Below are 24,220 nucleotides of genomic sequence, written 5' to 3'. Positions count from 1 at the left end.
GGCGTGCATCACATCACAGTCCACACGTGGGCGGGGTGGGGTGAGGGGCCTAGGACTAAGGGGAGGGAGGGACACCTCGAACACGAATCATCTTTACCTATGTATCCTCCGCCTCCTCCACCAGAGGAGCACCCCCCGCCACCCCCTCCGAAACCCCCTCTGGTCTCCCACCCCCACTTCTTCGTGGCCTGGGGGCAGGAATGTCCTCCGGTGGCGCCCTCCAGCAAAGACTTTCCGGACCACAGCAGGGAAGTGTTATCGCTCCAGCCACCTCCACCGCCTGCAGGAAGAGACAGGGCACACCACGGTGAGGGTGCGGTGGGCTCAGCCAACCCCTCCGGCGAGCGAAGTGGGGTGTGTCGCATTTCGGGGGCGCTCCCACCAGCTCCGGTTCCGGGACCCCATTTTCAGGGGGCATGAGGGCTCCAGGTGGGCATGGAAGGCTATGTGCCCCAGGGAGGTGTGCCTGGCACAGCCGAGGGTGTCTGGGGGTGGGTCTCGGAGCCGGGCTTCCTGCCAGGCCTCTCTGGCTCTCAAGCAGGGATGAGTGCTCATTAGGGATGGGGATGCGGTACCACTAAATGCCCCCCTGACTTCCCCCCACCTGCTGAGCCCTGGAGCTTGGCCTTGCATCCTTCCTGGCTTCCCACCTTCACAGGACCTGGTCCTCCCAGATGCTGGGCAACCCACTGTGGACCCCTGCAGGGGCCACGACACTGATGACCCTGCAGGCAGCTGCACTGGTCACCAGACTGCCACAGGCCTTATTGTTTGCGGCCTGTGGCACCCTGGGTGAGGACCCCCCCCATCCTGAGCCTCAGATTCCTTGCCTGCAGCTTGGGGATGATAAGCCCCACCCTGGGGGTTGATGCTAGCCTCAGAGGCCTAGAAAGTGGCATGTAAGACACGCCCCATGCCGCCAAGTGGGGCTCGTTGGGGCGTGAGGCAGAATGTGCAGACAGCCCCCACAAGATGCTTGGCCTTCAAGACTCTGCCAAGGCCTGGGGCGGAGGAGAGCTCCGCACCAAGGAGTGGCAAGCCCCGTGCCTGGCCGCTGGGGAGTGGTGAGTCCCATGCCTGGCCGCTCCGAATTCCTGAAAAGGAGGCTGCCTGCAGAGCTGAGGCCCGACATGGCCTCAGGTTGACCACTATAAATCTCAAAAGCAAACATGTGGAAAAGAAAAAAAAACAAAAACAAAGGACACCAACATCCAAACCAAAACAAGCCCCTGGCATTTCAAGACATAGTCTGAGTCTCATCTCCACTCTCAATGACACGGCAACAGGGAGGAGAAAAACTCCCCAGACCTCTGGGAGCCCCCCACACTTCTGCCAGCCTACAGAGGGCTACCTGGAAGCCCGACGGGGTGGTCGGGGGCTTGTGGGCCCCAGATGGTAAGTGCTTCCCGGGTCGGGGTGCTCTGCCGGGTGCTGGGGGTGGCCTTGCCACAGACCCAGCTGACTTGCTCTTTCCTAGATAGTCTGGCCTTTGCTCACCAAGGGGAAAGTCTGAGTGTCTGATCTCAAAGCATGAATGCCTGCAGGGCCCTGCCCAGTTGAGAGGAACTGTGCTTTCTGTCCTTGGAGATGGCTGGCAGGAGGGCGTTGGGGGTCCATAGCCCCCTCTACGTTGTCCCCCTTCTGTCCCCTGACCCTTGCTCACAGGGAAGAGACCCTGCAGAGGGATCTTATGGCTGGAGCCTGGGCCTGGTTGTTTTCTAGGGCCAGGGAGGCCCGACTTGGTCCTGGCTCCATTCACCGGCCCTCCTCCCTGCCGTGCCTCTGCCCTGCAGGAAGGAGGGATCTGGGAGCCTTGGTCATGGTGTATTGGTAAGCCTGGCAGTACATCTCATTTCTCCCTGTCCCGTCTCGTTTCTCAGCGAACTTCTGCAGGGTGAAGCCCAGGTCAGCAAGGTGGCCTCGTGCCCCAGGGTGCCACCTGCCCCCCTTGGTGTTGGCACCAGTATCCAGTGGTCCCAGAGTCTCGGGTCCGCCGATGGGGACGCCCTGCATGTGTGGGGTCGCAGGGCTCAGCCCGGGGTGGGAGGCTGTGGGAGGGGCGGGGCCTGCCGCCTTACCTGAGGCTCCGGAGTGGCCGTTCAGCCCCCGCACCGAGGAGCTGTTCTCCAGCCTCTCTGGGTGGAACGTGTCTGACTTGGCCCCGTAGGCCCGGCCGCCGCCACCGGCTGCCACCAGCAGGGGCACTGGCACCCCATCCTTCATCTGGGGGAGACACGGGAGGTGGAGAAACCTGTGCTCCCTGGAGACCCCGGCCCCAGAGGTGGGGGATGCTTGAGCCTGACAGGTGCTTGCGGGGTGGTGGGGAGACCTGGCGCCCTCTCAGTGGTCTCAGGGGCCAAGGGCTCTGAACTCGTGTTAAACAACCACCAGCTCCTCCATCAGGCCCCACCAGAGAGGCAAAGCCCCTGGGGGACTTGTGTATACATGTCTCTACCGGGAGGTGGGCTAGTCTCAGGGGCTACCCGCAGCTCCCCAGAAGCCCGCTAGACCAGCTCCGGAAGCCTAGAGGTGGTGAGGAGTGGTCTATCTGTTCCCTCTCCTCACCCCACTTCTAGGGATCTTGGGCTCTGATCCCCACAAGTTCAAGATGAAGCCTCACATTGCCGTCCCATGGGGGGACCTAGCAGGAAGCTCTGCCTTCATGTCTGGCCTGGCTGCAGAGATGCCAGGGAGCTGGCCCTGGAGGTGTGGGGGCCTTTGGAGCCCTGAGGAAGGACGGCAAAGGCTCTGTGTGGTAGCAGTGGGATGGTGAGGCTGCCAGTGAGAAGCCCACCCTTACTGGACAGACAGACCCCCATCCCTCACTTTGTTCATCTTTACTTTTTTGGTTATTTATTTATCATGTATTATTTATTTTTACATGGGGCCTCACACTGTCACCCAGGCTGGAGTGCAGTGGCACACTTATGGCCACCTCGACCTGCTGGGCTCAGGTGATCCTCCCTCCTCAGCCTTCCAAGTAGCTGAGATGGCAGGTGTGCACCACCATGCCCAGATAATTCTTTTTTTGTAGAGATGAGGTCTTGCTATGTTGCCCATGCTGGTCTCAAACTCCTGGGTTCAAGCCATCCTTTCATCTCTGCCTCCCAAGGTGCTGGAATGACAGGCGTGAGCCACTGTGCCTGGTTGGTCTACTCATCTCTAAGTTGGGGTGGGGGGCTCTGAGGTGCTTCTAGTCCAGGCTGGGAGCTCCCGTGCCCTGGTGCACAGAGACCCTGCCCTTAGCGTCTGGCAGCTCCCGCCTCACCTGAAAGACGTAGGTGGCTCCGCCCCCACCGCCGCCTCCGCCCGCCCACTCGTGCACACTCCCGTTCGCATGGATTTCTTCCTCTATCACGTTGTTCTCGCCGATGCAGACTTTCTGGATCAGCTGGTTTGTCTGGAGAAACACAAGGCGTATCAGGGTTCCCCGCCCCCACCAGACATGAGTTCGATGCTTACAAACAGGACCCGACTGTCTCTCAGGCTGATTCAAGGTGGCAGAACACATCCGCGGTGACTGTCACTCAGCAGCACTAGGGAGGGACCACGAGGCCAGCTGAGAAAACGCCATGAGAGGCGGGGAGAGAGTGCGCCAGGGTTGCCCGCAGGAGGCTGTCTTAGGGTGGGTCGTTCCCAGAGGAGAGGGAACAGCTGGGTGGGGCCTCTGGCTATGAAAGCCCATCTCAGGGCCCCGTGGGTCCTGTGGGGCAAGGGGACCCCAGGAGGAAGGACAAAGACCCTGTGTGCTGAGAGGTGGCTGGAGCTGCCAAGTTAGGGTGGGTGACCAGCCTCCGAGCCTCCAGTGTGGGGTGGAAAGGAGGACACTGCCGGCTGTCATGGTGTCTACCAGACAGCACAGGTAAGGGGTCGAGGATGGTGCCCATGCACGGTGGGAACAGAACATATGGTTGCTATCATCCCATGTGGCATCGCTTCTGGGCCCACCAATGTGCCAGCGGGGCACAAGTGTGCCAGATGTCTGAGTCTCCCAGGATCGTGTTGGAAACGTCTCCAACAGGGTACCCTGGAATCTCTGGCGGAGGAGGGCGGTGCTTCAGAACAGCCACACCTGCTTGTCCCCAGCCATGGCCACCACGGCGGCCACGGCTGTGACCATTCCTCCAGATAGCACCTTGGTCTCTGAGAAAGTGATTTTTCTCTGACTTCGTGGAAAGGAAGCCGACGGACACTGCGTTTTCACCCATGCCGCTGTGTAACCACCAGTGGACTTGGCGGTCCATCCCAAACATGCCTCACACAAATGCACTCAGGGCACAGCTGTGGGGACCAGAGAAACTTCCAGATAAGTAGCTGAGATGCAATTGGCTTGATGGCATCTTGGACTTGATGGAAACGATTCGATATTTCCTGGCGTGGATTTAGTGGGTGGGGGGCTCTGAGTGACTTCTGAGAGAGCTGTCATTGTCCCATGTGTGCTGCCGGTCCTGGGTGGAGACACTCCAGGGAGGAAAGCTTGCTGATGGCCAACTGGTGGGGTGGGCGCAGGGGGGAGGTCTGAGGTGAAGAGTGTGTACTGTCAGCAGGACAGACACCTGCCATAGGGACCAGGTGGATTCTTGATGCCTCGGCCAGAGATTTGCTGGGTCATGGCTGAAAGACCCCTCTTTACCTCCCCGGACTCACCTCCTCATCTGTAGATCAAGAGACTGCCAGGCTGGGCCAGTGGGGCCGACAAGGTCCACTCCAGACCCTAGCCCTAACCCCCAACGCTGACCTTAATCCCCCAAGACTCTAACCATAACTTGACATAACCCTGACCACAATCCTAATCCTAACGCAAATTCCCAACCTTAGACCATTAACCCCTAACCCAATCCCAACTCCAATCCTAACACTAACCCGAACTCTACCCTAACCCCAGCACTTATCCCCAGCCCTGGCCTTAAGCCCCTGGACCCCAGTCCTAATGCTAACCCCAACCTTTTCCTCCTCTTCCCTGGGAGGCAGCGGTGGGCCTCCACCCCTGAGGGACGCTGTCATCCTGTGAACAGATTCTGGAGGTTTCTGGGGTTTCTGGTAACCAGAGCTGGACCCATGGCTGTTTCATCTCTCCCGAGAGTCTTCTTTCACCTGTGAGACAGGGCGCTGGACACTGCACCTGGCTGGGCCTCCAGGGTATCAGGCAGAGCTGATGGACTTCTCACCCCTGTCCCACTCCCTCCCTGGCTCCCCTGCTCCAGCCTCCTTTGCTGTCTCTTCTGTTCCCTGTCCTCTCAGTGCTGGGATCCCTGGGCTCGGTCCCTGGTCTTCCTCCCTCTCTGCCCTGTGCCCAGGCCCCTTCTCTCTGTCTCAGCTCCCCACGGAGTTCCCAAATGGACCCCTCCCTGGTCTCTCCAGAATGCCAGCCATGTGTCTCTGGCATCCCGTCTCTGTCTGGCTGCTCACCAGCCTCGATAACCCGGAGCGCCTTGCCCCCACGTTTGCTCCCTCCATAGTGGTCCCCACCCAGGTGGGGGTAGATCCCTTTTCCCAGGGACCCAGGTACCCTTTTGGGGGTCATCCTTGATGCTGTTCTTCTCTCAGTTCCTCATCTGACCTGGCAGGAAATGTCTTTGGGCTCTGCAGTCCAGAGATGCCCAGCGTTCCCCAGCTTCACCGCCTCTACCGACAGTGTCCTGGTCTAAGCCACAGTCGTCTCTTGCCAGGATCACACAGGAACCTCAAACCCTCTGTCCTGACTCTTCCCTGTGCCCATGGGGGCTACTTCTCATACTGCAGCCAGGTGGGCTCTTTTACTTTTATTTATTAATTCTTTTAAGAGATGGGGTCTCACCTTGTCGCCCAGGCTGCAGTGCAGTGGTGGGATCAAGGCTCACTGCAGCCTTGGCCTCCTGAGCTCCAGCAATCCTCCCAAGTAGCGGGAACCACAGGCAACACCGTGCCTGGCCCAGAACGAGCCTTTTACTGCATGCTTGTGTTCCCTCACTCCCTGGCTCAGAACGCTCCCACGGCCCACTCATGCCCTGCAGTGGCCAGATCCAGCCCTCGTGCCTTTGACCTCGCCTTGCACCCCCCCTTCCTTCTGCTCCCTCTGCTCCATCATACCTGTCCCCCAGGTATGGACACACACCCACCATGGGGACCCGGCCTTTGCAGGGGCCTTTCTTTCCCCAGACGTTTCCCTCCCTCCCCGCCTGGGCTCTTGAGAGCAAAACTCTGTGCTTTGTCATGGATCTGCCTCCAGTTCCCACAGCAGTGTCTGTACATGGCGGGTGTGCGGTCAGCACTTGGGCACATCAGCGTAGGTGGAACATGTCTGGGCAGTGGGCGGCCCCTGACGGTGGTGGACATGGCAGGCTTGACATGGAGACCAATGATGAGCTAAGGGTATTTGGCAATGTCTGAGGCATACTTGATTGTCATTGCTGGGATGTCATTGGCAAAAGGTAGAGAGGACAGGGATGAACACTCTGCAGGGCACAGGACAGCCGCTGCCTGGCCACAGAATGATCGGCTCCCACATGCCAGTGGTGCCATGGAGTGGAGCCCCAGTGTAGACTCCTGCCGCCAGGTGAGGCTTGGAAGTGCTGGGAAGCCAAGGCTGAGGGTACGTGCATGCATGTGTGTGTGTGCAGACGTGTGTGTATGTGCTCATGTGTGGGTGTGGCATGCACGTATGGTATGTGCACGTGTGTGTACATGCATGTGGTGCGTGCACACACATGTGTGGTGTGTGGGTGTGCATGTGTGCGGCTTGCGTGTATAGTGTGTGCACATGACACACCTGTGTGCACATGTGTGTATGTGCATGTGTGTGGTGTGTGTATAGTATGTGGTGTGTGCATGTGCACATGTGTAGTGTGTGGGTGAGCATGTATGTAGTGTGTGTGGTGTTATGCATGTGTGTGCGCTATGCATGTGTGCCTGTTGTGTGTATGGTGTGGTGTGTGCATGTGTGTGTGGGAGGTAGGCTCTTCAGCAGGTGAGCCCACTACCGCGGAATGGAGGTGTGGCAGGTGCAGAGAAGGCACCCTGCACGTGACCTGAGCCAGCAGCGCCCCCACGTCCCGAGTTGCCCTGAGAGCCACTTTGCCTCCTGAATTGTCTCATGACCTCCCTTCTGCCAGGGAGACCTGGGGAAGAGCCGGCCTTCTCTGCCCCTTCCCGGATTGGGTTCCCGGGCTGGAGTGGTCTGCAAGGGGAGTCCACACAGGCCACAGGCTCTGCTGAGTGGCCTGGCTGGGGGTGGCCACCTGGAGTCCCTGGCTGAGAGCCACTCCTGCTGCCTTGAAGCCCATGGCCAGAGTCTGGGTCCCGCACAGGTGAGTGAACAGAAAGACAAGCTCACCAGCTCCGGGGCCCCCGCAGGTCACAACTCAGTGAGGGCGCCAGACCAACTGACCACCGCCCCGCTGCGCAGACGCCCTTGTAGGAGCCACGCAGGCTCTGCTGAGATGAGGAGCTGCAGGAGTTCCAGCTCCTTCCTGCGACCATCGCGGCCGCCTGTGGAGTCATGACTTAACGCCTCACGTGAGGTCGGACAGGCCTGACTCCAGTCACTGCAGGAGTTGGAGCAGAGACACTTCTCACACAGAAGCTTGCTCCTATTGGGCTGCCCCATTGCCTCATCCTAGCCCCGAGGGCAGGAGGGAGGCCAAGCCTCCCCCAGAGAGCTCCTTGTCTCCTGGGCTCTGGCGCAGGCCCGGCTTGTAGGAGCTTTGGGCGTTTTGTGGACCGGAGCCGCCTTCTGGCCACCGTTCTTGTCTGTGTTCTCCGAAGCTGCTCTTGGAGAAGGAACTCAGTTCCCTGCCCCACATACCCGGCAAGTAGGTACCTCAGGTGAGGGTGGGGCCTGGCCCAAGGAGCTGCCCTGCAGGGTGCCCAGCTCTGGGTCCCCCCAGCTCTGCGCGTCCTGCCCAGCGCGGTGCCAGGGTCTGCACAGCTGCATCGCAGCCACCCTTCCCATGTCGCCCTCCCACGGTGAACTTCCAGAAGGGGTGCGGATGTGTGGAGAAGGTCCTGCAGGCACTTACACGGGGGCAGGCGTCCTCGCCCTGCTGCCCGACCAGGATGTACAGCGAGTCGCCCTTCTGCAGCGGGAAGATGCCCAGCACCGACACGCCGTGCGAGCGCACCATGGTGTTCTTCCCGCCTTTCCCGCCGGCGGCCCCATAGCCAGAGATGCTGCAACAAGACAGACCACGTTGGCTCCCACCTCCCAGGAAGACTCCCTCCGCCCCAGGCCAGTGGCTTCTGTGGGAGCCCAGTCGCATGGGGCTGGGGGTTCTCACACACGTCGGCCCTGTGGGACCAGCAGGGCAGGAGTCCCCTCCCCACTACCAGGAGAGGACAGTCACGTTGAGAGGGGCAGGGAGTTGCCTCAGACACTGAGAAACATGAGGACTGGTAAGGGGTGCGAGAGAGAAAGAGAGGAAGGGAGGGAGGGAAGGAAGAAGACACAGAGTGAGAGGGAGGGAAGGAGGGAAGGAGGGGGAGACACGGTGGGGGAGAAGAGAGGGAGGGAGAGAAAAAAGGAAGGTGACAGAGACAGGGAGGGAGGAGGAGGGAGATGCAGGGGGGAGAGTGAGAGGGAATGAAAAAGGGAGGGAGGGAGGGAGACAGGGAGACAGGGAGGGAGGGAGGAGGGGAGACACACAGTGGGAGGGAGGGAAGGCATAGTAGCAGCTGATGTGGGGTGGGCTCGAAGCCTCCTGCAGTCTAGACTCAAGGAGGTGCCATATGGATCACAGGGCGCACACCCTGTGCAGAGCCCTGACCTCTTCCCGTCCACCAGCGACTCATGCCAGAGCCTTCTGTTCTTTATGGGGAAGGCTCGCTGCAGGGGAGCAGAGGGGGCTCTGAGGCTCCCTTGGGTGTCTCCTGCCTTGTGATCCCCTTCTCCTCTCATTCGGCCTGGCACTTCACCCAAAGGCGGCGGTGGTGAGGGCCCTAGGACGTGGCAGTCCTGCCCAGAGGAGGGTGTCGGGCATGCAGGGTCAGGAAGGGCAGCACCGCGACGGTGAAATGGGCATGGAGTGGGTGTGCGGGGCCGACTCAAGTTGATGGGATCTCGGGCAAGCAGGAGGAGGTGGCGGGCGTCCAGCTTGAGGGGAGGAGGCAGCGGGAGTCTCTGGGCGGCGGGGCTGCAAGGCCGGGCTGAAACCTTGGAGAGGGATGCAGGAGGTGACCGGGTGTCTACCCCTGTGCCAGCCGGGAAGCTGCTCATGTCCATGGCGCCTTGATAACCACAGACCGCACACACTCTCACTTCCCTTGACCGAGGAGCAAATCGAGGCTCAGTCAGAGTACACTATTTCAGATACTGTCTGCTCCTGATGCATCTCTTCCTCTGTTATTTCTGCTGCTCTGGACTGAACCTGAGGGCCCACCCTGTGTATGTCTGGACCAGCTCCTGGCAGCCTGGGAGGTGGACAGGGCCTTGAGCTGCACTGCCCATGCTGGTTCCCATCCTTGCTCTGTGGGCTGTGTGATGCGAGGCAGCTCGGTCAGTGTCTCAGAGTCTTGGGGAAAGTGAGGATGAGGATTCCTGCCCTGGGCACAAAAGGGGGTTTGTAAAGAGAAACACTGGGCAGAGTACAGGTGGAACTCTGGGCTGGGTCAGCTCCACGGACCCCAAAGTAGACAGTAGAGCTGAGAAGTGCTGGCTGTGGCCGGCTGGGTCCTCCTGGGTGGCAGCCTCAGTCCCCAGCTCCAGCCTGACTAATGGCTTCCACCCTAAGGCTGGAAGTTCACCATTAGAACTTCACTTCTTTGGAAGCTTCTAGTCGCTGCTGCAAGACTGCTTTCCTTGGGAGGGGGTGCCGCCCTGAGGAAGGCAAGGATGAGATACAGGCAGACCCCAAGCCACAACCCCCTATGACCTGGCCAGTACAGGCAAGGCTGCAGGAGCCTCCCTCCCCAGCCTGACCCCACACTTGCGGCCTGAGAGCAGGCACCCCCTCTCAGTTTGTGCCCCTAGTGCCTGGCCTCTGACCCCTGGCCCCGGCCCTGCCAGAGTTGCTCACTAGCTGTATGAACACAGCCCGCTGGGTAGGGGCTGGCAGCCCTCTCTTACAGATGGGGACAACAACTCAGCCATGTCCACAACCTGGGCAGGACTGGAGTGGCCTGACCCTCTGGGTCTTGGAGATGCAGCCTGAAAGGACCGTCCGAGGTGTCTTCTGGCAGCTTGTTTCTCTCCAAGGGGCAGGAGGCAGGGGAACTCTGGACACGCTGGGCTTGGAGCTGTCCGGAGCTGGGATGCCACAGTGGGTTCTGCTGGGGGCTCTCTCAGGGGCTTGCTGTTCGGGCTTTGTGGGAAGTACGCATGTTGGGGCTCTGTTGGGCTCTGCTGGGTGTTTATTGGGTGCTATCTTGGGTCTCTGTTGGGGGATCTGTCAGGCCTCTGTGGGGGTTCTCGGGGGGCTCTGTTGGGGGTTCTGTCAGGGCTCTGTTGGGTGCTTTTTCGGGGTATCTGTCAGGATCTTTCTCTCAGGGCTCTGTGCATCTCATAGCTCCTCTGATTTCTTCCACTTCTTTTTGTGTGGGGTTTTTCTGGCCCCTCTCAGGGTCTTCCCCCCAGGCTCTCATTTCCAGAGGCTTCCGAGAGATGGGTGGTGATGACGCCCATGCCTCTCTCCTATCCTGTCCCCCCCCGCCTCTGTGTCCTCCCACAGCCTGAGTGTGGTCTTGATTGAGAAGACTCTAAGCCAGAGGGGCCTGGGTTTAAATCTCCCCCACCTCTGCCACCAGAGTGCAGCCTTCAGTGTGCTGATAAGCGCCTTTGACTCCAGTGTTCTCCCATGGAAACTGGGACTGCCAATGATAATGCCACCCCTCACTGCAGGAGCGGCCCCCGGCGCCCTGCCAAGCATCACCCGGCCCCTCCCCCAGGACCTGCAGAATCTCCGAGGGGCAGAGGCCAGGCACTCCATGTGGGGGTCCAGGGAGGCCGGTGTTCTCTGCATGTTCTCTGTGGGCCATGGAGCAGCTAACGCTATAGTGTTCCCACCCAGAGTGTCATTTAGAAAGCACTTAGGGCTCTCCCCGTGTACATCACTCCGAGGCCCCAGGGATGGGCTGGAGAGAAAGTAGGGTGACTGGAGAAGCCCCTTCCCTCCCAGGGGGCTGTGGGAGAGGGAGGAGAGCAGCCCTCCACGGGTTCAACCCGGGGGTGGTAGCCAGCATTTGCACCAGTGGGGTACAGAGCTACAGGCTGGTGGAGAGGTGGCCAAGGTCCCACCGCAGGAGTCTGGGGTTGGAGGTCAACTCTGGGTGTGAGACTGTGGGGAGGCGCCTGACACTCCACTCTGAGCCTCAGTTTCCTTATTTGCCTTTTTTTTAGAGACAGGGTCCCAGGCTGGAGTGCAGTGGTGTGATCGCAGCTCACTGCAGCCTCGAATTCCCAGGCTCGAGTGATCTTCCCTTCTCAGCCTCCCGAGTGCAACAACGCCCAGTTAATTTCTTTTAATTTTTTTTTTTTTTGGTAAAAACAGGGTCTCACTAAGTTGCTCAGACTGGTCTCCAACTCCTGGCCTCAAGTGACCCTCCTGCCTTGGCCTCCTTGCACGATGGGATTATAGGCTTGAGCTACCATGCCCGGCCAGTTTCCTCCTTTGTAAAATGAGGCTGGCAGCATGGGCCTTGCTGGTGGGAACTGGTGGCTGGGCTCCTCGGGCCTCTGAAAGTTCAGGGCTGGATGAAATCAGCGGTTCACTTGGGGCGCTGGTCTTACACCCAGGGTTTCACCGGCCCTCCGGTCCTGCCATTGGCTTCACTCTGTGCCACGGCCTCAACCTGGCCACAAGGGGCTGGGGCACCTTTGGCCTGGCCCTGCATTGGTAGGCTCCTGTGGGTGGGCAGGGACTAGCCTTCCGGAACAGCTCACTCAGCTTGGGAACAGGGAAGACCGGAAACGAGGCTCAAGGATAAGAACATCGACCTCCATGTGCACCATTCTGTTCCCAGGCTTGTCACCTGCACTGCTTGGCCTGCCGGCATCAAGTCACATGCAGCAACCCACCATCACTAACCTCAGACAGTGTCTCTGAAGCTCGCCCAGTATACATGCTACCTCCAGCATCAGACACGCACATCACCTCCACCATCAGACATGCATTTCCCTCCACTCACAGTCTGTGAGCTCATGGAGCACAAAGGACACCCCTTCCTTCATTGCCACTTGTTGCTCTCCCACATCTCTCCCACCCGGCCCTTGTACCCCACCAGGGCGGAGTCTGGCCGCTGACCCCGGGGCATGCTGGGTGTCCCAAGGCCTCCACCTGCAGGCAGGCTCCAGTCTCCTCGGGAGAGTGGCCTGCCCTGTCTCCCCCCGTACGCACCTGTAGGTGTCGGTGGCCGGGACCCTCCAGATCTGGACGCCCCGCAGGGGGCCCTCGCCGCCCACCCGCACGCTCAGGTTGGAGTTCCGGTAGGCGTTGTTGCACTGTGCTTGCGTGGGGCCGTGAGGCCCACTGGCCCCGCACGTGGTGAACAGCCAGTGAGCTGCGGCACAAGAGGAGAGGCGTCACGTGGCTGGCCCGCCCCACAGTCCCCCGGAGCTTGCGAGACACCTGCTTTGTGGCCCCAAACCTCTGCCCAAGGTGGCACCAAGGTCGGGGCAGGCAACGCCCGCCATCATTCAAGCCCAAAGCTCTGTGGAGAGCCTGGCACATGTCGGGCCAGGGTAAGACGCCAGGCAGAGACAGAGACCACGCAGAGCTGGTCCCGGCCCTGCTAAGCCTCCAGTTGCTGAGAGACCAAAGGGACGCCCCCACGACCACATGGTGGGCCATGGAAGGTCCTGTGAACACTGTCTCCAGGAGTCCTGTGAGGGAGAGGAACCCTTGCAGAGACAGGCACCGTACCCCACCGGTGGCCAGCACAGTGCTGGGAAAACAACAGGTGCTCACTCTGTGCTCTCATGACTGCAACTAGCCTGCTCCCAGATTCTTGGCCACTGCACAGGGGAGCCCTTAGCTTGGAGACGGCCGAGAGTGAATTGGACACTGGCTTCTGGCTTCTGGCGCCATAGTGGGGGCGATATGCATGCTTGATGGTAGAGGCCCAGGCATGCCTAGGCCACCCCAACAGGCCGGGCTCCCTCCAGGAGGTGATATGTATCCAGGGCCATGGTGTTGGACAGTGCGACAGAAGCCGCTCACGGGCCCTCTGTGCAACAGAGAACAGGAAAGGTGGGACATAGGCCAAAGCTGTCTTTGGTGCGTGGCCCCATCCCCCTCTCCCCCCACCCCGGCTGTGTCCCCAGTGTCCTCGGAGACCTCTCAGTACAGGCCCCCCTCCCAGCCCACCCCAGCAGCCATGGGCTCCAACTTCCTGTCTCCGAGCCAGTCCAGGCCTGGGGGAGCCATCTGGTCTCGCATTGACCAGAATTCTAACATTTTTATACCTACAAGAACTTTGAAAAAATGTGTTCTTGATAAATTACTTTGACTTAAAATACAAAAGTCTCATGATACGATGATGGAAATGATTTTCCTTAAAAGAGATTAAGTGCAGTTCTATCTACAGAGGAGGGTGGAAACACTGATTTGGGTGTACAGAGCTTGGTTCACCAAGACATTGACATGTGCCATTTGTTTTGAAGACTTTGAATGCTGCAAACATGAAAGCTTAGTTTAGGCTGCCAGTTGTAAATAATAGATCAAGATTGCGCCAGGCAGCGGGGTCATCTTTGTTGAGGTCTGACCCACTGCCACGACCCCGGGACAGAGGTTCTGGCTGATTCCGGGGGATAAGCCACGCAGCACTGAGTCCCTTCCTGGGCTCCTGTTTTTTTCAAATGGAGATGTTGATTTCTACTTGGTTTCTGAAGGTCATTCCAAGGGCTAGGAGGTGATGACACCCTCAGAGTGATGGTGGGAATGACTGGCTGCTAGTTTTCTGGTCCATTTGTATTACACAGGGAGCAAACCCGATGCCTTATGAAAGCAAAAAGGAACTGCTTTAGCTCATTGCTACAACACACACTGGAAACACAGCCTAATACTCACATCTTCATTGTGTGAAGAACCCAGGGACATCAGAATCCTGAGGGGATCCAGACCGCTGGGCAAGGAGGAATCCATTAAGCCCTGGGTTTCACATCAAGCCTACTCCAGTACCCTCCCACAAGAAACATGTCAATTAGCAATAACCAGTACAGTGCTGCAAACAGGCCAGACGGGGTGCGTGATGGCTCATCCCAGCTGCTGGGCCATCTCCTCTGCTCAACGTAATGCAAAGAGATGAAGCTTCATGCGCAGAAAAGCCAGTTGCAGCTGTCACGCTCCATCATGGCAACACGGCCCTGCCTTGTGGTGCAGGCTCACTTGTGTCGCCTGTGCTGTTCCGTGCTCAGCCATCGTGCTGGATTTCATCCATGAACGAACCTTCGTGGGAGCCAGGACACACATGAATGGGCCCCCCAGATCCCATTAAATGACAATCATGGCTGGAATCAAAGTAAATAGCATCACTCATTCACCCATCCACAAATGTGGGTGACACCATTCTTTATTATTCATGGAAAAAAGTGACCTTTCTTTTGCATGCATGACAAAAACTAGTTGTTCTCTTATTAGGGCAAAATGGAAAGAAGGCATGCATTGTAGCCATTGCAGGGTTTAAGCATTTCTATTAATGCAATGGTGAAACAGAGCAATGCCCTGTTCTGATAGACAGTCACCCCAAGACTGCACCATGGTGACCTGGGCAGCTCATCAGCCGCCAAAGAGAAACTGGGATTAGACCACCTGGTATGTATTACTATAACGAGTGTTTTTGTTTTTAAAAGACCTGGCTTATTCCTTTGACGTATTACAAGTGCAAAAAAACTAGGCAAACACTTGGCTAAGCGTTCACTAACGAATTACAGGGTTCATTCTGTCTAATAACATGACAGCATGATACCCCTTAACAAGGAGAAGAAAATTAAGCCTTTGTGTTTCAAAATAAAGCACAGATATAGAAAAGCGCATAAAGCCAAAGTAGACTTCATGAGCAATTATAAGGCAAACAGGACTTGGCAGACCCTTCCGTGTGCCCGAAAGGAACCGGCAGCCAGGCATGTTATGAGAAAACTTCTTGGAATTTTTCAGCAGTTTTGCCACCCAAGTGTGCATCATCCCTGGGTGCTGTTGCTTAGTCTTGTCCATTCAATTTTATTTTTAAATTGTTTTTGAAAAACTCTGCAGAACCCTTCACTCCTTCCTTATTTTTTGAAGTGTCCAGCCATTGGCCTGCGCCATTGCCTGTTTGCTGGAGCTGGGACGTTGCTGACTGCTTCCCCACGGCGGTATCTGTTTGCTCCTCTGTCCTGCAAATCACCAGCCAGATCCTTTGCAAGATTTGGGTTGGTGTTTTGCATCAGATACTCACCACCTGGGAACAGCTCTCTGCTTTGTGTTAGCACTCACGGAAGCTCAAAGCCCAGGTCCCTTTATGAAGGAGGAGTAGCCAGGTCTCTGCTTCTTTCCGATCCTTACTCTTCTTTCTCACTTCTTAGTTGGAAGATGTTTATAAGGATGGGCTACCCCACTCGTGACTCAGGTACTCAGTGGTCCAGTTCAAGTTGCAAAGGCAGGATACACGTTGGCTCCCTCCGTGTGTGCGGCTTTCTGGAGACTGAACTGGCCCTCAGCATCCTCTGCAGTTATGTGTTTGTAGAGCAGTATGAGTTCATGAATTCAAATATGCTTTTGAGTTTTAATTAATCTCCGTTATTATCCTTTGGAAGCTCTAATGATCACATCTCTGGTCAGTGGTGGCCCCCTGAGTCCTGTTGGCATGGCCCCTGTAGACACTTAAAACTTCCTTGCTGTGTGCTATGGCAACATCTTTCTTCTCCACACCTGAACTCGGCCACTTTCTCAAAGCCCTTGTTTCTTTGAGAGGGAAAAGGTATAGGAAGTCCCCAACATACAAACAAGTTCTGTTCTGAGGTCACGTTTAAGCCCAATTTGTTGTAAATCCAACAAAGTAAGCCTAGGTACCTGACAAACATAATTGGCTATACAGTAGTATATGCATTAACAGACCATACTGGCACCCAGTGGAGAGAAATAATACATGAAAAATGCAAGTGTGCATCGTTAAAGTTTGTAACTTGAAGGTTTGTATGTAGGGGACTTACTGTGTTTTGAGTATATGATCTGGGTGCTCTGGAAGCTTTTTGCTACTGGGTTAGGTGATTGTTTCTAGTCTTCTTTAGTAAAGAGAGCTAGGAAATAGATATGTGCAGGTATGTAAATCAGAACAAACTTGCGTCTGTGAAATGCACATATATGTGCATATGACATATGTTTTCTGAGTTCATCTGGACATTTAGGTTAAAAGCCCTGTGGTCCTGAGTTTGAACATGGTCAAACTAAGGACCACAGGGCTTTTAACCTAAATTCTTCTGCATTATATCTGTGTTTCTTTTTCTGCACTGAGAATCATGTCTCTCAAGACCACATGTGAAAATGGAATTGGGGTGTTCTGCAATGACTCATCTACTTGATGTTTCCTTATAGACACAATGGTATCAGAGTAGCAATCCTTCCACATTTCCCTCCATTGCTAAGACACACTGTGAGAGCATAGTAGCAATAATTGCACAGGGTGAGCTGCGGGGGGTGGGCAGCACCTGGGTGGCCCTAAGGGTCCTATCCTGGGTGTGGTGCCTGCCATCCCTGAAGGACGGTCCTCCCTGTTGGAGCGGGCACAACAGAGGGGCCTTCAAGGGCACCGCTGAGGGCTGGGTGACACACATGCTAGCCAGCTGCAATGGTCGTTCTCTCCACTTGGGCTATGCTTCCAGCCTGGGGGCCATCTTGAATGTCACTGGAGGTGCAGGTGTGCTCTGTTTTGGCAAGACTGACACAGGCAGCAGGGTTGGTCCTCTGAAGGCCTCCTTAGCATGGAATTCCTGAAGGTTTATCACAGCGTGGCCATCCCAATGTCATCCGCTGAGAAAATGGTACTTTCTGTGCATTCTTAAGAAATATGTTCTTTAGCCTTTTATGTAAGTTGTGTAACTTAGGGTAAGTGGCTTAGCCTCTCTGGATCTTCATTTCATTCTCTGTGGAAGGGGGATACTGTCATGGGACCAGCAGATAGGAGAACGCACCATGTGAGGAGGGGACACATGACACAGGGTGTCTGGGAGATGGACCTTGGAAGACGCCGTGTGCTCTGAGCCCCGCTTCACCTGCCCTAGGCTGGGCTCCACACCCATAAAGTGTAGGCCGGCTGCAGTCCAGCTTCCTAACTTTCAGACTTTCCTTCAGGGCTTGTTGAAGATGTGGATTCTGACCTCAGATGCCACAGAGCTGCAGGGACCCGGAATCTGCATTTTAACAAACAGCACCGGCAGAGTCTTCCAGGTGACCCAAATGTGGATGCCTTGAGGACACACTTGGAGGCATCTGGTTCCCAAACTGGCTGACGGGCTCGGCTGCCCCGGGGAGTTCCAGCTGGGTATTTCTGGGAGAGCCATTAAAGGCATAACTCACCCAAGAGTCTGATCCGAGGCCCTCTCGAGGGGGTGGGCTCCCTGGCCTCCTCCCTGACTTTTCTTTTGACTTCTCACGTCTTAGGAGCTCCCAGCTCCGAAATGGACACACACTGACAGGCTGAGGCTCAAGAAGGGTCCTGGCTTCCTCCACCCCAGCCTGGCCCAGGGTGTCCGTGAGGCCAGAACGGGGGAGGCTGGCATGTTTGGAACTGGATTAGGACATGTTGTTTATTTAGGAACGGAGTGGCCTGAGGAGGGCAGGGCTTTCACTGCGGGGCTGTCACTGCCGTGGGCATGGCTGGGTCTGTGGGGCCTAAGTAACAGACTCCGAGTAAAGAGAGACCCCCACGGGGGAAAGGCAGGCTCTGGGGGGCTGGAAGCTGCCTTCCCACAATGCCATTGTCCCCAGAAGGGTTTGGAAAACAGTGGCCGCCGTTCTAGGTTCCATGAACTTTACTAGTTCCGTGGCAAATAAATAATGCCTTTAGAAGAAAAAGACCTATCAGTTCATAGGCAACATATACAGCCCACTCACTGGCACTGGCACCTGCCAGTGATTCAGGAGGTGTGCAGAGAGGGCTGTGGATCACATGTACCTCTGGGCGCCCTGGCAGCATGGGGTGAGTGGGACAGACGGGCCTGTAAAGCCCTGACATCTGACACCCGCAGTCCCTGCCCGGGAACAATGGAGGCGTGAGGGAACAGGACTGGGACTTGGACAAGTCTCCTTCAACCTGACTTTTCACCTATTACAATTTCTCTGTCTTCCCCATCCACGGGTGCCATCAAGGAGGGTTTGCGACTGTCCCCGGAGGGGATGCCGGGCAGAGGCAGGATGGCCCCGGGGGCAGCAACTCCTGTCCAGCCGGTGTGCGGACACCTGGCCAGTGCCCTTTCCAGGCTCCTGTGTGCTTTCGTTGCTCTTATCCCGCTGTCACCAAGCACTCGGGCCAGGCTGTGGTTTTCAAGTCAAGGTGCCACAAGGGTGACTGGTTCCCTTGGCCCTCCCTGCGCGGCACCGGAGCTCCCAGGAGGAGAGAGGAGGAGGTAAGTCCTGGGCCCTGGGGCCGCTTATCCAGGGCTTAGCAGGGAAGGAAGTGGCAGCACCTGCTCTACTCACTCACTGCTAGTCTGTGTTCCTATGGTGGGAGAAGGTGGAGGCGGGGTTGGGGGCAGGTGGAGGTGGGGGGAGGCAGAGATGGGGAGAGGGAGATGGGGGGAGGTTGAGGTAGGTGGAGGAGAAGGTGGAGAGGTGGGGGTGGGGGGAGGTGGAGGTGTTGTAGACAGAGGTAGGGGGAGGTGAAGAGGAGGCTGGGCTCTGCAGCCCTGATTGCATTATCCCACCATTTGGTTGGCGTAGTTGTGTGTGCAAAGCTGACAAGTGTAGTCTTCCCTGAACTTGACCGTGGCCCTATGTTCTCCCTCCGTGTCTTCATCTGATCAGCGACACAACTTAGAGGCTTCCGGGAAGGCTGCACCAGGCCGCTGGACCAGACTGTTCCTGCCAGCGGAGGCTCTCAGGAAGTGGAGGCTGGGGACACCCAGGGCAGCTGGGAGGTGTGGGGAGTGTTTTCAAGAGACCCACGGCCCCCGCATGTCTAAGTTCCAATACCAGCTGGGAGGAGTGTGGAATGCCACCTTCCCCACCAACACGGGCAGCCCTGAATTTGGGAAAGAAAATCTGACTCTGGCGTCTCCTTGACTGTCCAAGGTTGGAGGCTGGTTTGCTTGGGGTTTGGGCAGGAAGCCTCCTTCCGCCTCTTCTGTTTCCGGGTTTGTCTGACAGAGGTCCTTGTGCTAGAAACAGTTTAGTTGGGTGAAAGGGTGTAGATGCCCCATAGCTGCAGATTCATCTTCCTCGTCCCTACTGTGGCATCGGTCTCTGGCCCGTGTGAAACACCCTCGCCCACGCCAGGTGTGCTCGGTAACTGTCCCTCCCCTCCCCTCCCCATCCCTCCATCCTGTTCAGGGCCTCCTTAGTGGAAGCTCTAAGCTTGGGTTTGCAGTCACGCCCTGCTGGGTCACAGGTCGCCCCTCCCCCAACCAGAAGCTCCTGGGGAGCATCTCTGGGCCAGTCTGGTCCCCGTTGGAGACACTCACAGTCCAGGCACAGGATGGGGCTGGCTGTGCTTGGGGTGGCCGCCAAGTGCTGTGGCCCTGGCCTCTGCTACCACTGTGGCAGGGGTGCTGGTTACTGCGACCACCGTCTCCCCATTGTCCCCTCTTCTAGACGGGGGCTCTCCCCGGCTATACCTCTGGATGCAGAGCTGGGCGTGGAGGACGTGAGTGAGGGCTGTGGGCATCCAGGAGAAAGCTGGACAAAGCTAGGCCCAGGACGGGGCTCAGGGAAAGACTACCCTTTCTTGTAAATCGCCCCCCAGGTACAGAGACCCCCGCCACATACTCTAGAGGCCTCAGCAAGAGAGGAAGGGCCAGCTAAGCCATAATAGGCAGCTCCCTTTCGCTGCTGGGGCCCAGCTTCCCCCTCACTCAGCTGCTCCCTCACCCAGTTGCTCCCTCATCCAGCTTTTCCCTCATCCCAGCTTCTCCCTCACCCCAGCTGCTCCTTTGCCTCAGCTTCTCCCTCACCCCAGCTTCTCCTTCACCCCAGCTGCTCCCTGACGTGGCAATGGGTTCTGGAAGGCACTGCCCTTCACGGTGTCCCACAGCCTAGGGGGGCAGAGGTGGCTTCCCCAGGAATCTTGGGGAGTGGGGGCAGCTCCTGCAGCTGCCCAGGGACATGTTAACCCAGTGTCCCCTTCCCTTGGATCAGTTGCAAAGTGACACAGAACCTTGGCTCGTGGCCACTGGCTGCCTTGCTCCAGGTGGGGATGGGGTGAGGGTAAAGTGCCTCTGGGGAGGTCCGCGGGCCAGCCACTCTCCTCTCTAGCCTCCGGTTTCATCTGAAGGTGGTGGCGGGGACCCCCGGTGATGTCATCAGTCTGGGTGGCCGATGAGCTTCTAGGGACTGTGGAAGGCTGTTTCTCACATGCTGGCGAAGGGCTGGTTACCACGTCTGAGACCCCAGCTCATGCATCCAGCTACCCACCACCAACAGATGCTTCTGGAGTCCCTGCTCAGAATCAGGGTTGGTGGTTGGGCTGGGCAGGTGCTGTGGTTGTGTTTCCTCAGCACGCTAGAGGTATGCAGAAAACTCCAGGAACAACAGACGCTTTGGACCCCAGAGGGAGCCGGGTCAGGGCTGACAAACCTCCCTCGGGGACTGCTCCGTATCTGGGTGACGGGTCCAATGGAAGCCTGAACTCATCTCAAACCATATGCCCACATAACTGGCCTGCACATGCGCCCTCTGGGTTTAAAAAGTAATTCCACAGGAAGTCTGCCTGCTTTCCCGAATTTACATATTTATACTTTTCCTGAGTGTGTGGCGAGAAGGTCCTAGGTGACCAAGAGCCCAGGAGTGGGTGGCAGAGGAGGGTCAGGGCTGGGTGGCATGTAGGGGTGTTGATGAATAGATTGGAAGGCCACCTTTGCCGGGGGGGGCCTTGCTGGGAGTCCAGAGGCCAGTAGAGACCCAGAGAGCTGCAGGTTAGCAGGACAAGCGCTCTCCACGTGGGAAAGCTGAAAGGACTTTGAGTTTCCTTCTGCAGGTGAAGGGAGGGAGGGGAGGGGACAGGGAACAGACAGTGGGCTCCTCAGGCAGGAGCCAGGAAGGGGTGAGTCCTGGGCCGCCTTTCAGGGGACAGAGATCAGACAAACTCACAGCTAGCTGAAGAGTCAGGAGACTATGAACTCGGGCAGAGACACTGCCCTGCACTATATTCACACTTTGCCCTGAATGAGGGTCTTGCGTTGGAAGTTGGAACTCAAGATGGATAGCTGATCTGCTGGTGTTTTGATCATGACTCCTCTTTTTTGGAATGTGTGGGGGGACTGCATTTGTATCAGAACAAGGCTCACGCCCAGGCCAAGGCTTGCTGGGCCCTTTGTTCGCTGGTGCGGGGTCTGGGCTGCCCTCACCGGTTCTCCCAGGCCAGGCTCACAGCCCTGGATCTAACAGTCACCAGGACGCTCATGTTGGCTTCAGATTCTAAGAGCCGTCTCTGCCCCCTTGATAGAAAGTCACACCTGTGGCTTATGGCCAGGCATGCTGCACAGAACAACCTCGAGGGGTCCGAGCTGAGGCAAACTGTGTTGAATGGAGCCTTTGGGGGCCTGACCCAGGTCAGAGTAGCCCGCCTCTGTGCCACAGGTAACCTTGGCCTTGGGTCCAGCCCTCCTTTGAGGCGAGGAGCTCTGACAGCAAGGTTTGCCGTGCTAGTAAGTGAGGAGGGTTTTTGAGTTCAGGAAAGAACCCCCGCGAGGTTCTCCATGTAGCTGGAGCCTGGCATTCCCTGGGGAGAACAGGGGCTCGTTCCACAACTTCCAGAGACTTCTTTGCCCAGGCAGTTAGAGAACCAGGCAGCTGCCTGGAACCCATGGCCTGAGTCAGACGACGCCCCCGAAGGTGCCTTCCTTGTCCAGCAGACACAGCCCCTCCAGCCTGGTGTGTCCCTCTCAGGGCTTCGCACCAGCAAGTGTCTTGTGCATATCTGTGAGGCCGCCCTTACCTGTCGGGTCAAAGATGGGGGTGTGCTGTGGTGCGGCCTCCCCAGGCTTCCACTCCTTGTTCGGGTTTCTCTCAAACAGGTTTCTTGATTTGGGGGCTATGTCTGGGGGCGTCCTGTCCTCCCCACTGACTGGAACAGAGAAGACCCGTTGGCCAAATTAGACAGGCCTGATGTCAGGGCGAGGGGTGAGCTCAACGGGGGCAGGGAGGTGGGTGGGCTTAGGTTGAGGAGGGAAAGGGGCCTGGGTAGGCGGGTGGAGGCCGAGTGGGGGTGGGAACTCACTGGTGAGGTAGCAGTCCAGGCTGAGAGAGACGTTGTCCATGGCCACCGTGGCTCTGGATCCACGTTCCCACCACACGACCGTGTGCAACCAGAACCTGCATGTGCCCAGAAGGACTGGGTGAGGGGTGGCTGGGGGATCCGGTCTCAGGGTCTCAGGACCCAGCATGCAGGCAGAGGTTCCTGTCTGGGGGTCTCAGGGCCCAGCATGCGGCTGGCGGGTCCAGTCTGGGAGTCTGAGGGTGCAGCATGTGGTCGGGGATTCCTGTCTTGGGGTCTCAGGGTCCAGCATGCGGTCAGGGGAGTCCCGTCTGGGGGTCTCTGCCCAGCTTGCGGCTGGGGGGGACCCTGACTGGGGGGTCTCAGGACCCAGTATTCGACTGGAGGGTCCTATCTTGGGGTCTCAGGACCCGACATCCAGCCATCACAGGCTGAGCACTGGGCTCAGAGTGGGAGGCTTTTATGTATAGCACGGTGGTGAGGTTTGGGCTGAACATGCACCCAGGGGTGAGCACGGTGACTGGTGGGCAGGTTTCCCCCTTGCCTCCCTCCCACCCCCCCAGGAGCCCTCAGGGCCTGTTGTCCCAGCGCTGCACCATCACAATAGTGAAGACCCGGGGCCCACCCAGGGGCACACCCTTGGAGGGTGACGAGAAGGGTGTCCATGCGTGGACAGGATGCAGCCGTGAGGAACTCCCGCCCTCTGCAGCACCCTGGGTCCAGCTGGAGCCAGTGTTTGGAGCAGATGAACAGAAATCCAAGTGCCGCACATTCTCACTTGTAAGTGGGAGCTATACACAGCGTCTGCGCTGACACGACAGGAGTTCTTCTCAGCTTCCTTAACCCCAGGCAGTCACAAGATGGGAACCGCCAGTAGCCCCACCCTCCCCGCATTTGTGACAGTCACCAACTTGTGCACTTAAAACAAATTCACAATATAGAAAGCACAGCTTGATGAAGCTGTCAGAACAAAGGGGACAGAGTGAGAGGGAGCCCAGAGGCTGGCACCGACCTGGAGGGGCAAAAGCAGAAAGCTGGGGCATGGCAGGGACCAGGACGTGGAGGAGGCGGGGGTGGAGGGAACAGAGGGGACAGGGGAACAGAGATGAGGGTGGAGAGGGAATGGGGGGACAGGAGACAGGGGCGAAGGGGATGGGTGACAGGGATGGGGTGGAGGGGAGAGGGGCCAGGAGACAGAGGTGGAGGGGACAGAGGATAGGGAACAAGGTAGGAGGTGGACCTGGGGACAAGCGACGGGGGTGGCGGGGACAGGGTGATAGGAGACAGATGGGGGACGGGGGACAGGAGACAGAGGTGGAGGGGATGGGGGACAGGGGACGATGGCCTCTGAGGAGGGAGGGCACAGAGGGGTAGCAGGCGCTCGAGTAATGTTTTCCTGCCGCGAGGCTCTGACCAGTGAGGGCAGGGCAGCTGAACTGGAAGGTCCTGTCTGCCACGAGAGCTGCCCTGGCCAAGGCTGGACACTGGCCTGGTGATTCCTGGCCACAGAGCAACCGCCGCCTCCTGGGAGAACAGCATTGAACCCAGAGGAGGACTTCCATCCACACAATGCGCTTGTGGCCGGTTGTTCTTCCCAGATTCCTCCTGTGCCGGCCTCCCCCGTCTTGTGAAACCGGGTCATTCACCAGCCACCCTCTTGGTTAGAAAGTCACAATTAAGGACCCAAGTCTGATTTGGTTCTAGAGAAGAAACGCCTGAATCTGTGGTGGCTACGGCCAACCCCACCGGGGTCCTCAGGCCACGCTCCTGTGACATTGGTGGTTGGGAGGGCATGGAAGGAGGAGTGCCCAGCGGGGAACCCCTAAGCCCTGTGCTGGGAGGCGTGGGCTCACCAGGGTGTGTGAGTGTGAGGGAACCCTGCTTGGCCTGGGTGTGTCCCAGGAGACAT

At 57.8% G+C, this 24,220-nt stretch overlaps 1 protein-coding gene across 1 annotated transcript in view; it reads right to left on the bottom strand.

The window, feature by feature from the left end:
• ALK (ALK receptor tyrosine kinase) overlaps positions 1-24,220 on the bottom strand; it is a 430,033-nt gene that overhangs the window by 23,155 nt on the left and 382,658 nt on the right. The window contains exons 10-16 of the mRNA XM_008056000.1: positions 22,315-22,409; positions 22,033-22,161; positions 12,306-12,468; positions 7,998-8,148; positions 3,269-3,400; positions 2,079-2,223; positions 98-280 (exon numbers count right to left, since the gene is read on the bottom strand). Of these exons, the coding sequence (XP_008054191.1) occupies positions 98-280; positions 2,079-2,223; positions 3,269-3,400; positions 7,998-8,148; positions 12,306-12,468; positions 22,033-22,161; positions 22,315-22,409 (998 nt within the window). The remainder of the gene's footprint in view (positions 1-97; positions 281-2,078; positions 2,224-3,268; positions 3,401-7,997; positions 8,149-12,305; positions 12,469-22,032; positions 22,162-22,314; positions 22,410-24,220) is intronic.

The sequence above is a fragment of the Carlito syrichta genome, unplaced genomic scaffold, assembly GCF_000164805.1.
Source record: "Carlito syrichta isolate Samal-C Ts95f unplaced genomic scaffold, Tarsius_syrichta-2.0.1 Scaffold302075, whole genome shotgun sequence".
In the NCBI taxonomy this organism is placed as follows: domain Eukaryota; kingdom Metazoa; phylum Chordata; class Mammalia; order Primates; family Tarsiidae; genus Carlito; species Carlito syrichta.
The sequence above is the reverse complement of the archived record's forward strand: the minus strand, read 5'-3'. Positions and strand labels throughout refer to the sequence as shown.